Source organism: Annulohypoxylon truncatum, assembly GCF_022578515.1.
Source record: "Annulohypoxylon truncatum strain CBS 140777 unplaced genomic scaffold F4807scaffold_1, whole genome shotgun sequence".
NCBI lineage: Eukaryota > Fungi > Ascomycota > Sordariomycetes > Xylariales > Hypoxylaceae > Annulohypoxylon > Annulohypoxylon truncatum.
In genome coordinates this window covers 1,896,582-1,908,809 of record NW_025953787.1, presented here as the reverse complement: position 1 = coordinate 1,908,809, position 12,228 = coordinate 1,896,582, and the positions used below count along the sequence as shown (strand labels likewise).

At 48.7% G+C, this 12,228-nt stretch overlaps 5 protein-coding genes across 5 annotated transcripts; 1 reads left to right on the top strand and 4 right to left on the bottom strand.

The window, feature by feature from the left end:
• Nucleotides 1–770: 770 nt before the first annotated feature.
• Nucleotides 771–2,571, bottom strand: F4807DRAFT_20648 (SPRY-domain-containing protein). Its single transcript, XM_047993867.1, has 3 exons — nucleotides 2,214–2,571; nucleotides 1,855–2,160; nucleotides 771–1,793 (listed from the first exon to the last, which is right to left on the bottom strand). The coding sequence occupies exons 1-3, from the start codon at nucleotides 2,449–2,451 to the stop codon at nucleotides 886–888; spliced, it is 1,452 nt and encodes a 483-aa protein (XP_047859623.1). The 5' UTR covers nucleotides 2,452–2,571; the 3' UTR covers nucleotides 771–885.
• Nucleotides 2,572–4,372: 1,801 nt separating this feature from the next.
• F4807DRAFT_20633 (complex proteins associated with Set1p component shg1-domain-containing protein) lies at nucleotides 4,373–7,277 on the bottom strand. Its single transcript, XM_047993866.1, has 2 exons — nucleotides 7,007–7,277; nucleotides 4,373–6,915 (listed from the first exon to the last, which is right to left on the bottom strand). Exons 1-2 carry the CDS (start codon nucleotides 7,196–7,198, stop codon nucleotides 4,495–4,497), a joined length of 2,613 nt encoding a protein of 870 aa, XP_047859622.1. The 5' UTR covers nucleotides 7,199–7,277; the 3' UTR covers nucleotides 4,373–4,494.
• Nucleotides 7,278–7,761: 484 nt separating this feature from the next.
• On the top strand, nucleotides 7,762–8,088 carry F4807DRAFT_455551 (uncharacterized protein; the record flags this gene model as incomplete). Its single annotated transcript, XM_048000748.1, has 2 exons — nucleotides 7,762–7,795; nucleotides 7,859–8,088. 2 exons carry the CDS (start codon nucleotides 7,762–7,764, stop codon nucleotides 8,086–8,088), a joined length of 264 nt encoding a protein of 87 aa, XP_047859621.1.
• Nucleotides 8,089–8,367: 279 nt separating this feature from the next.
• Nucleotides 8,368–9,830, bottom strand: F4807DRAFT_455550 (nagb/rpia/CoA transferase-like protein; the record flags this gene model as incomplete). The annotated part of the gene is made up of 2 exons (XM_048000747.1): nucleotides 8,368–9,189; nucleotides 9,252–9,830. The coding sequence occupies 2 exons, from the start codon at nucleotides 9,828–9,830 to the stop codon at nucleotides 8,368–8,370; spliced, it is 1,401 nt and encodes a 466-aa protein (XP_047859620.1).
• A 392-nt stretch (nucleotides 9,831–10,222) lies between these two features.
• F4807DRAFT_405884 (uncharacterized protein) lies at nucleotides 10,223–12,223 on the bottom strand. Its single transcript, XM_047996252.1, has 2 exons — nucleotides 10,589–12,223; nucleotides 10,223–10,539 (listed from the first exon to the last, which is right to left on the bottom strand). The coding sequence occupies exons 1-2, from the start codon at nucleotides 11,751–11,753 to the stop codon at nucleotides 10,475–10,477; spliced, it is 1,230 nt and encodes a 409-aa protein (XP_047859619.1). The 5' UTR covers nucleotides 11,754–12,223; the 3' UTR covers nucleotides 10,223–10,474.
• Nucleotides 12,224–12,228: the final 5 nt, after the last annotated feature.

The following is a 12,228-nucleotide window of genomic DNA, read 5'->3' as shown; positions in this document are numbered from 1 at the left end:
AAAGTCTCGAGGGAAGAGAGAACTCGATCGTCCACTACCGTCACGATCCCAAGTCATGACGACGATCGATAGAACCCTGGAAGAGTATATCCTCTCAACTTGGAATTGTACGCCCACTCCGTGGTTTGACCGAACAAAAGAGATATAGGAGGTGAGCATGTATACAGTTACCTGCCATACTGTCTTGTCTTGACCCCCTTTAGCCCTCACTGATATAGTCAAAAAAGGGGAGACTTCAAAACCTGTTTTCGGACCTGTAGAAGCCCTTCCAGGTTTTCGAAGAACCACCAACATCTTCCCCTAACTAAGCTAGCTCATGCCTATCTAATACCTAGATCCTGTTTCTACGGACTTCATGTGTAATCACCAACAGCCAAAGCGCACGACACGTATCAAAATTGGGTCAAGACATGTGACGAATTGTATATGCAATATTTATATCGACTGCGCTGCACGTGTGTGGCATGGCATATCAGGTATCTCCAACCCCCTTATCCGGGGCGAGCAATCCAGCCCTGGTACTTTCTCTTCTTTTCTTTATTCCCTTCTGTTCGAGAAAAAAACGCAAACCCCGAACAAAAAGTAAACCTCCGTCCGTCCCTTCCTCCGCGCCGTTGATATGAACAATGCGAATGAACTTTCTCTTGAGGTATCATGTAATAAGTTTCACCTGACCCAATGCCAATAATTTGTCGTAGCCCAAAACAAGTAATTCGGCAAAAAAGCACGCAAAAAGTTTGCTGTTTCCCTTTCCTAACCGTGAACTCCCCGTTCCATGTTCTTGAGTGCTAAAATTCGTGCTTTTCCCGACGTTCGTGAGCTACATATAGACAGTGGTAGCACACGGAACTCGATGTTCCCTATTTGACGATCGCTATGACTGGTCTAATTGCCACTGCGTCCAGGCATGGGCATGGCGCCATCGCTGCGGCTCCTGTCCCTACCAGCGCCTTGTCGAACAGCATCACTATAGCTAGGAATCGGTGGGATGTTCGGTCTTAAGGTGGCCGCAGATGCTCCACGGCTACGTCCCGTCCTAATCAATGGGACTCGGTCGCTATCGGAACCGCTGCCAGAGCTTTCCTCATCTGAGTGCTCTGGGCTAGTATATTCGGGTGGAGGATGTGAGGCTTCGTGGAGACCTAGCCCAACAACATCAATGACGTGGTCCCCTGGGTGACCTGCATCATTGCCGCTGTTGCTTGCCTCGCCTATTTCATCTGGGGGAACCAGCTGTGCAAGGGAAATATCAGTAGGACTCCTTTGCGGCCCTGGACTCGTGGGCGGAAGTACTCTAAAGTTGCCACTCCTCGTCCGCCCATGACCTGGATCTAAACCTGGGCCATTGTACCTTTGTACAGACTGAGAATAACCGTGACCTCTAACCGGCGAACCTGAGTACTCATCTTTCCGACGGCCGGTCTCAAGTAAGATACTTCCCTGTTCACTTCCGTACGGTGGCGGCGGTGCCAGACTACCGGTTATTGGGGCTAGTCCCCATTTCTTCACATTAGCCTCGATGAACACGAAACCGGCCTGGCCAAGATTGACGTGTACGGTACACGGCCCATTTGCGCCAATGGATGGGAAGAAGTTCTGTGACTTCAGGCCATGCACTACATCGTCTAGCCGCTTGCCGTTGCGAGTGAAGAAAATGGTCCCTGTCCTAGGTCGATAACCAACTCCGATAACGTCGCCCTGCACATACTGGGGCCCATAAGGTGTTGCGCTGAAGGGCTGGTTATATCGCCGAGCGCCGATAGATGTATACGCAATAGAGTACTTGTGAAACCCTGAAGTGACAAGAGGTTAGCCCGAAGATATATATAATTCAGATAGAGTGAACTGGCATACCCGGAAGTCTGAACAGCGGGTACGGCTTCGTGCTCATGCCGATGCTCAGTAACGTGGTTTCGGGCTTATCGTATACTTTGGCCTCCCAATAGTAAACTTCGTTTTGTTTTGGAACGGGTAAGTTGCTCATTACGGTGCATTCGGAGTCGAAGAATTCGATCTCAGTTCTCCCCTCCACAAAGCAGTTGGCGATTTCCAGCTCGGGTTCGAATTCCCACGCCGAAACTCCTTTCTCTTGTATAGCTAGGTACTGTGATAAAGAAATGTCCGTCTGGACCGACTCAGGCGGATTGGCTTGGATAAATGCTGCAAATCTATCAGCGCATCGTCCTTGACGATAAGGGTTGCTCATTCAATACCTTTGGCTCTTAGATATTCTGTCCTTTGCATATCATCCATAGACTCCAGGGCTTCAGCCTCCTCCCTTGCAAATGCCTGCTCGTCGTCATATTCGCCAGGCCGACCGATCCGGTCGAGGAAGATGCGACCGGAGGTTGTGTATCTAAAGAAGTAGACGATAAGGAAAATGAGAGCTATGAGAATAGCAGAACCGAAGGAGGATAAAATTCCGATCAGGATGCCGTCGAGGCTCGCCATGTTGGATCTGGGTTTCCGGTCGGTGCGGCGGGCACGAGGGGATATATATTTAGACCGGGGGACGTTTCCGTCACCGTAGAATCTCGATCATTCGGAGGTGGGTTGGGTCGAGGATAAAGTACCTCGATGCAGTGGCTAAAAATGAAAGAAAAAGAAGGGAGCGAAATTATCGTATGCGGTAGTTCCAAGACAGTAGATTCGATAGGAGGGGTTTTCGACCGTTATTGAAAAAGGGTGAATATGGAAGGGTTGTTGTGGTTGATTGGAGAGGGATATTGGTCCTTGGCTCTCTTGGAGGGATGTCGGGTGTCAAGTGTCGTGTGTCGTCGTACTACTGATACACCCTCTCTTGCCCGGTGCACCGCGCACGCACACGGGTCGCAGGATATCCTAGGACCTAGGTACCTACCTAAGTCCTCGTTTCGGTCTAGTCGATAAAACACCTTAGATCGCTATTGGTATGTACTATTCAATCTTGGTCGTCTCGACTCGACCGATCAATTGAATAGAGAAGAGAAGCTCAGAAGCAATGGAAAGAAAGGAAATGGGAACAAAATGCCTGCCTTGCAGGTTGTCGCGTATCACACAGAAAAAAGTTGGAGAGGAATGGGAAAGAAGAAGAATGGTCGAGGAAACGGGAAGAAGGAATGAATCAATTCAGCTCTGGTTTAGTGGTTTAGGTTGGTATCTTGGTTACTGCGCCAGGTAACTGCAATGCAAAGCTAGGTGTACAAGTTGTACATGTAACGGAACTGACTTTTCACCGCCGCTGGAGCCTATCCCATCCTCAGTCCTGTACATGGTAAACTTGTGACGACCGAAAAAGGATATGAGCGTCACGGGATAAGAGTGGGTAGGTACGGGTACGTAACGGGCTGGAACATCCGGATTGGTACGACGCATTAGACATGGCAAGGACTGGCCTGATAAGGATTGTGTTCCAGGTCAATTTCTGTTAGTCGTTCTGACGTAATTTTGCCCTACGACACTAACATTCGGAAGGTGGCGGAGACCTTCAGACCTTCAAGCTGGAAATGGTTGTTTCCACCGACCCTACGACCCAAACTGCCCAACAATGGCTTTCGTCCAGCTCAACCCTTCCCATTCCTAATTTAGCCAGTGGCGTCCGCTGACACTTGCGGTGCTTGTTGAAGATCCCACCTCCTGCAGCTCCTGGAAACTCCTTGGATCACTTTCCCTTGTATCATCGTCACCTGGTTCTGTATTCTTGCCAATAATTGACCTCATTATTACTTTTCATGAGCCCTATCTACCTAGTAAATAACATAATAACATCATAACGATGCGTTCTAGCGCTTGGCTTTTTTGTCTATTAATAATGAAATGCGTACAAACACGATAAAACACAATATTGCATCTATACATACAGCAGTGTAAAGCTCGTCCAATTGTGCGAACGCCATAACCCATGACATCCCAGATAAGCGCAGATCTGCTAAGGGGGCTTGTATCAGCAAGCGCACTCGTCTCGAAGCATTGTCTCTAGGCGCCTTTCCGGTCTCGAGATATTATGATGTTATGCGCCCACACGCTAAGTATCTATGCTGGAACTGCTATTGCTCCTAGACTTGCCAAATATGCAAGTGATAAACACGATCAGATGTACAAATACCTACAACACATTCATTATTATCTCCTATTCTGAAGCATCCCTTTCAGTAAATCCTAGGTACCTAGGTATGCCTAGTTGTCAATTAATCTCCGAGGACTTCGATCGTGCCTATGTTCCAGATAACAACCGAGCAACATCCCAACGCCTAGCAAAATCCAGGGTATAGCTTTTGTAGTCCGCAATGGCCAAATTGGCTTCCATCTGGCTTAGAAATCCTCTGAATACAATCGTATAGCCTCTTCTGCAATGTCATCCGTACCTATCAGGCCAAATCCCTGGTGTATACACCTATCTTAAGCATTCCCATGTATTATGGCAAGCCTCCTGCCAATCGAGGCACTCAAGTTTGGGTGCTCGTGTAGCAATGTGGTTCGTAGCAATACAAGACGATGAAGTGAGTTCCGACGTAACTAACGAGGACTTCGTCGACCACGACTGCGACTTCGATTCCTGCGATCTCTCCTAGAATCAAGGCTTCGATCTCGTCGGTCCCTACGCGAGTCGAGACTTCGGTCCCTTCGATCCCGGTCTCTGTCCCGTCGCGACTCGACACTTCTATCGCGACGGCTTCGCCTGTCCTTGTCTCTGTCGCGATCTTTGTCGCGGTCGACGTCACGCTCACGGTCCCTTTCGCGGTACCTGTCGCGATCACGATCACGATCACGCTCACGGTCATGATCCCGGTCTCTATCTCGAGTTCCTTCACCGCGGTACCGATCCCGAGATCTACGACGTTCGCGGTCCAGGCTCCTATCCTTATCACGACTTCGGTCGCGATCTCGATGACGACTGGGGCTTCTACTTCGACTCCGCCGGCGTTCTCGCCGATCATCTCTGTCCCGGTCCCTATCTTTATCTCTGCGGTCGTCTCTGTCTCTCTCCCGATACTTATCGGGTCGATCTCGCTCGCGATCGACAGGTCTGTACCGGTCGATCTCGTCAGGGGCACGAGATCTCTTTACCTCGGGAGATCGGTCCCCTGTGCTCCACTTATCGTCGACTCCTGGAACGGGTAATCCCTTTTCGCGAGCCTCGCGCTGGGCGGCCAAATAAGCCTTAGCTTCTTGTTCACGTTTCTTGATTTCTCCTTGTTTCCAGGCTTCGGCATCCGTGAGTTCATGTTTGCTAGACGTGCCCGGGCGAGAACGAGACCGACTTCGAGATACGCGCGAGCGAACTCTCTCGGTTCGAGGTTTTGGTGAACGGGATCTATCTCGTCGATCATCGCGTCGATCTTCTCGACGTTCAGGACGAGTGCGTGAGCGGGTCCTGTCACGTTTATCTCGGTCGTCTCTACGCCTCGTAGATCGGCTTCGTTCTCTGTGCTCGGGTTTATATCTGTCCCGCGAACGACTCCTCTCTTCCCTATCACGATGAGACCGTCCACGAGAGCGGGTCCTATCTCGCTGCCCGGGCCTGTAGAAGTCCCTATCTCTCTCCGGAAGTCGGTCGCGATCTCGGGAACGGCTACGGTCTCGGCGACTTGATCGATGTCTCGATTTGCTTCGATCTCTTCTGTCAGACCTGACACGAGAGCGACTACGCTCCCGAACACGGTCGCGATCACGATCGCGGTATCTGCGGTCGTCATCGACACCACGCGATCGGTCACGGTGGTGCCGAGAAGAAACAGAGCCAGCCCGTCGGTCGTCTTTAACCTTGGTATCCTTGGAATCTCTCGAGCTCTTCGCCTCTTTCTCTTTAGACTCGGCAGGCTCCTTGGTCTGTTTAGACTCTTTAGATGGCTTCGCTTCTTTCGCTTCTTTCGCGTCTTTCGATTCCTTGGGCTCCTTAGCATCCTTTGTTTCCTTGGCGTCTTTCATCACCACATCTTTAGATTCAGACTTCACAAGCTCAGATGTCTTCTTAGGATCCGAGTTCTTGATGGAGTCGCGACGTATCGGTTGTATTGCAGAAGCTGGTTTTGTTCTTCTAGGAGGCGGCACAAGAGCTTCGTCAATCTCAAGCTCGGGTTGCTTAGCAGCACCTCTTTTGCTTTCTCGCAAGAGGTCCTCAAGTGCTTCTTTCTCAAGTCTCTCGTGATCCTCTTTGGTAAGCTGCTTCTTAAGTTCCTCGGGCTTCCCTCGATCTCGATCATCTCTAGTAGATCGATCGCGGTGTCGGCGCTCTCGACTGTCGCGACGACGGCTACGACTACGGTCACGGTTTCGATCTCTATCACGATCCCGGTCCCGATGACGCGACCTTTCCAGAGATCTATGTCTCGATCGGCTTCGAGATCTGCGTCGGGCCTCACGTTCCTGGTCTTTTTCTCGGTCTCGCTCTCTGGCCTTCCGACGTTCCTCTCTTTCCTTCTCTCGTTCACGCTCGCGCTCCGCTTCTTTCTTCTCGCGTTCGCGTCGCCGAGCATCCCGCTCTTCTTTGCGTTTGGCTTCAGCTTTCTCCAATTCGCGCTCTCTCTCGCGTTCTCGTTTCTTACGTTCCTCTCGCTCAATCTTGCGCTTCTCCTCGAGAATCTGCTCCTCTTTTGCTCTTAATTCGCGTCGAATCCGATCGCGCTCATCCAAACTACGAGCTGATTCGGCTGCATACTCGGCATCTGTCTTAGAACCGCGAGTTTGTTCTTCCTTTGCCGCTTCAGCCCCGATTTCGGCCTCGCGAAGTTCACGCATGCGCGTCTCGATAGCCGCGACATCGATAAGTTGATCAAGAAGTTCATCGGCTTTCTGGTATACTCCGGATCGATCGAGAGCGCCGTCAATGAGGGCAGCAGCCTTTCGGCGATCGAGGGACAAAAGCTGGGCTGCGTTGCGTTCAAGTTCCTGTTCGGCGACTTCGAGGATAGATTTAGTGACTTGCGCCTCATAATCCTATTGATAGAGAATATTAGTGATTTGTATCATACGATTATGCAGTAAAATACTACTGCACCCCAGGTAACTAATTACGGCTGATACTAACACTCTGCTCAAACTTTTCCCAAACTTGCTTTCGAATCGCGTCGTAGCCGCCCTTCTTCTTGAAGCTATGCGCCAATCCCTCGATTGCTGAACGCGTAGCAGATGTTAGAGGTAGATCCGAAGCCTTGAACTTTCGCGGTGGGAGCGTCGTAGCGCCAGTTGGCGGAGCGGTTGTCTGCTCTGTTGAGGCCATAGTCGCGGCCGATGAGGCCGTCTGGCCTGTACAGAAACTTTCAAGCCAACGAAGGGGTGTGCATGTAAATATGGAATCAAATTGAATTCTTAGCGCGCCGATTGTTTGGAAGTTTAAGTCGCGGTTGCGCAAGTGAAAGAAACAAGCTTGCTAAGAAATCAAATTGAAAAGAAAGTTAAGTGAAGGTTGGTGTAGACGTGGTAGGAGCCACGGAAGTTGTCATGGATGATTTTAGATTGAGCAGTCGCCAACCCTTGGGAAATCTGGAAGGGACCTAACATTATCGATAAAAACTGTACGTAGATACCTACCCACTTATCCATATATTTGATTTCGGTGGTCCGTGCAACAGCTTAGATTCCGCTCTGCTTGATTGGTCCTTCTAATTTACAATCGATGAACTTCAACTCTATGATCCGGCCCTCACCAACTCATACTATCTTGACCAACCGCAAACCACGAGAATCCAGCATCAATTCAGGCCAATTCGGGAACCTGAAATATACGAAGACATCCTAAGAAAAGGCCTGTCGAGGCATTACCCCACTCCTAGATCCTCCACAATGGTTCACAGAGCCGTTTTCTGGGCAGGCTTCGGTATGACCGCATAGGACCTCATATCAATCAGATAAGCTGGACGTGGCTGACCTAGCAATACAGGTGTCGCTGTCCGCTTCTGGCAACTCGGCCTCGAGATGCGACCATTATTCAATCGGGGTTCTCTGTGGGCCTACCCTGTCTTCGCTGGAGTGGGTGCAAGTTTCGGGTACTGGTTACAAGGTGTCGATGAGAGACAAGTAGCAGTGTTGGAAGAGCGGAAACAATCCCTTCTTGAGAAGAGGGCAAGGAAGGCTGCGAGAGATGCACAGAATGCGGCTGCTACTACATGAAAAAAAACGAAAACTCTTGCGGTGCCTAAGATACTTGGTTCAGTGTATATATAACGAGGAATCGAGGGATGATAACTCCATCAAGGGCAAGCCGACAAATCACTTACAGACAAAGCAGGTCGAGGAATCCAAGTTTGTCAATGAGTTTGCATTTCCTGTTTTATGGCAAGAGCATTACTGGGAGTTCTGATATGCATTCGAACTCCTAAGCAAGTTGAAAGCCTCTGCCTGTCTATATACCTCATTATCTAACTACGTGATATTTCAGTAGCCCCCCTTCTAGTTGGACTCCTCTAATTTACGTAGTAAATCCGGTACTGACGTAGGCTGTACGGTTCCTAACTCCGAGATGACAAGTGACAAATATTTGTCCGGAGTAGTGTCATATAAGAGTCTAAAAGAAGCGCTTGAACTTCGCTCGGGGTCGATCTCGTTGTATGTGAGGGAGTCTGTGGAAACTCGCTCAGTGATGTTGATAGACTCGCAAAGGACAAGGACTGGTATGTCCAACTGCTTTGCAGCGATAGCAAGGTCGCAAGTTCCCGAACGAGCATACATGGATCCGTTGTTGAACATGGACTCAGCGGAGACGAAGATCTTATTGACACCTTGTAGATGACATCTCAAGCCACCAAAGTCTCCATAATAAGACACCTTGATTCCTGCTGCAGCCAAGTTCTTTGCTAGCGTCTGGCCCTTCTTCTCATACGGATCATCGAGAACAACAACACTGAATTTCCTTTCCGCGAACAAACAGGCTTGGAGGAGGGTGCGCTCAATAATATTGCTCCATCCAAATGTCAATATGACATCTCCATTCTGGATCTTCTCCACGGCTTTCTCGGTAATGACAAGATCGGCCATACTGATTCGCTCCTGTATGAAGGTGTCGATGCTATTGCATAGCTGTTTCTTGGCCTCCAGTTCAGGAACATCTGGATCAATCTTGCTGACTTGCAGTTTGAGCCAACGGATCGCATTTCCCATGGAAAAGCACATAGGCCGACATGCGGTAAGATATTCAATCTGAGGGTTCAAGACATGAGGAGTTAGATGTCTTGCAAGTGTGTTGCCGGGAGGGGTAGTGTATGAATCGATGACCTGTTTTATTATTAGCATCGGTCTATACCTACTCATGAATCTGATTATTTTAAATCAAGTACCTTTTTGAAAGCTAGTAGTGTTGCTTTTAGTCGTGTGATACTCTCGTCAATCGTGAACGTGGCCATTTGTTGACCCAATGCAAGAACAGTAGGATGAACGTCCTTGTCTGCTTGAGTTATCGGAATTCTCTTAGCCATGGATAGATGACTGAAGCATTCAGGAATCGTGAATTTTGGCTCGGTCAGAGCAACAGGTGCAGGTCCCTTAGACGCTGCCTGTTTTCCTGCTGCTGGAGTAGTTGTCGCACCGCCATCTTGTTTCCCCTTTGCTTTGCCGCCCTTAACTTCACCAGCAGATGGACCTAATTGTCCTGGGGACGATGATACGGCAGCTTCACCCTTGGCAACTTCCTTCGATACCTTTGCTTGCGCTCGTCTTGCGGCCTTCTCTGCTTTGGCCTTTGCTTTCAATTCTGCACCAGAAGGTTTAGACGGTTTTGCTGCTTCGGTCACCTCACTCTTGACGTTCTTTTCTTTGGGTTCTTTAGATTCTTTGGTTGGTGGGGGCTGGACCTTGTCAATCTTTTCAGTTTGCTGGGAGTCGGCCTCCGGAGGAGACCGATCCTGCGTTGTTGACATGGTGAGGCTTCTATGTCGACGAGTTCTCCAATAAAGAACGGAAATGAAAATTATGAAAGAACCATAAATTAACATGAAAAGAGCAATGAATTACGGGTGGGATCTAGACTTAAAGGGAAGGGGGGAATTGCCGAATAGAATAGCTTTGAGAAGCTCTTTCCCGTTTTGCGATAAATTTAGACGCGACCACTTTTGAGTCACCCATAGCGCGGGGTGTGTGCAAGGAATATTTCTTAAAGCCACCACGATTCCAAGGGAAGTGCAATGGAGGGGTTATACGCTGGGGCTGGGGCTGGGGCTGAGGCTGGGACTTGAGCACTGTATGCACTAGCCACATTTTGCTGCAGGTATCAAAAGTCCAGCTCATTTCAAAATGAATACGCGCAGGGCCGCAGCAACGAAAATATTTATTATAATAGGTCATATCTAGAACCTATAGAAGCGATTGTTTCCAGCAATCATCAACCATAATCCTATCCTCAAGGAATTTCAACCCGGAGCGGAAGGGGGAAAAAAGGAAACGGCAGTGACTCGACCTCGATGGCCTACTTTTAACATCTATGAATGTTCTAGCAACTAGACAAGTGCCACGAACATATGGGGACGGTTTTCGCTTGTTTGAATGACTGCGTGACCAGTCGCCTTCACGATCCGAGCAAATTCCGGGGGGAGTACCCAGGTCCCTGGCTGATAGAGATTAGCCCGACCTGTAAGAACTTCCGTTGATTCAAATTGCATCCTCCACTGAGCAAGTACAGGATATTTCTTGCAGGCTCTGGCTTGCGCTGAGGCAGCAAACCATGCTAAATATGCTGCGTCATGAAAGCTACAATATAATTTTTTCAGGGCCGGCATCTTAGTAACTCCACGAGCCATCGCAACAACAAATGGGTCAAATGTAGTCGGTGTAAGACAATAACGAGGCGAAAGGTCCCATTCATCAACAACCGTGTTCGCCCCACGATCACAATTGAAGTACCAACGCCCATCAGGGGTTACGATAGAGAGGCTCAAATGTATATCCCTGAGGGATTCCGAGATGTTTCCATGCTCGTCATCCAGACGAAATATCGCAGGCGATAAGTTGAAAACGCCGTGTAGCTCTAGCTTTTTCAGGTTCGGTAACTTCATAATTCGGTTCACAGCCAGACTTAGGCGGTCCTTCCCGTCTAAGCCGACACAATTCTCGGTTTCCCAATTACCATCCAACTGGTTCCAATCAATAAGAGCGATCCTCAGGTACACGAGATGCGAGAAGTTCGTTTCTAGCAGTGTTGTTGCCAGGGATTCTCTCAGACTGACCCTGAGATGCTTCAACGAACGACGAGGAGTATCAATTGCCCAGTGGAAATCCTCTATATGAGGTAAGGCTTCGAAGATCATTGACATGGTGCTAGGGAGGATGTTTATAGTATCTACTCGCAAGCCGGTGATAAACGGTAGCGAGGGAAGGACTTGAAATCCGTAGAACCCGACGTTATTGTGGTGACCACCAGCATTCTGAGAACTGACGCGATTTCCTGGTACGCCTTGAATGCAAAGATGAAAGGGTCGCTTTGCATTTAGACTTCGAGCGATGTTCCATTTTTGTAGTATCTCGAAAATCCCACAAACGACCTTGGTAAAATGTCGGGCACGGAGCACGTGGAGCGGCTCATGGCCTTTAATATGCTTCTTGGGTGTATTGGGTAGCCAAATACTAAACTGAACATGTCGAGGCAAATAGCAACGACGCGTACTCGCGAAAATAGTACCGAATTCTTCCAGTTGTTGTACGTCGTCGATTCTTTTGTTGATCTTAGCGAACGTTTGGGTCTCGATCCAAAACTGGAATCCACGACACACCGTCGTATATTGGGCAAGGTGTTCTCGGTCAAGGTGAGATAGTATGCATAGTAGAACTTCTGGTGGTAACTTGTCCATACTCTGATATTTCGCTGGGGTCTACTATTAGACTGGCAATGCTGATGATGAAGTGAAGACCTATCCAGACAATTCTGGGATGCAATTTGCGTATAGGTTAGATACAAGGCTAACTAAATGGATTGTTCCTTTTATCTATAGCAACAAAGCTTGAATGTTCCAAACCGACGTGACTTGAGCCTTCTAAGTTTTAACATCACAATTTACACAGCAGGAGAGGCAAGTACGTCGAGTTAATGCGAGGAGACTCGTAGAAAGAGGGAGAGACATCAGCTGTAACATTGAAGTTGCCCTCGATGATTTAATACTACCGGAAAGAAAACATTGAGCTTAAAAGCTTATATGCTGTACATAGGTATATATGTAGCCTGTGTCGCTATTTTCTTCTGTTCCATCTCTAGGAAGACGATCGGAATAGCTTTAAAAAAAAAAAAAGAGAAGTAGGTACTTATATTATTACTACCCCTAACTTCTT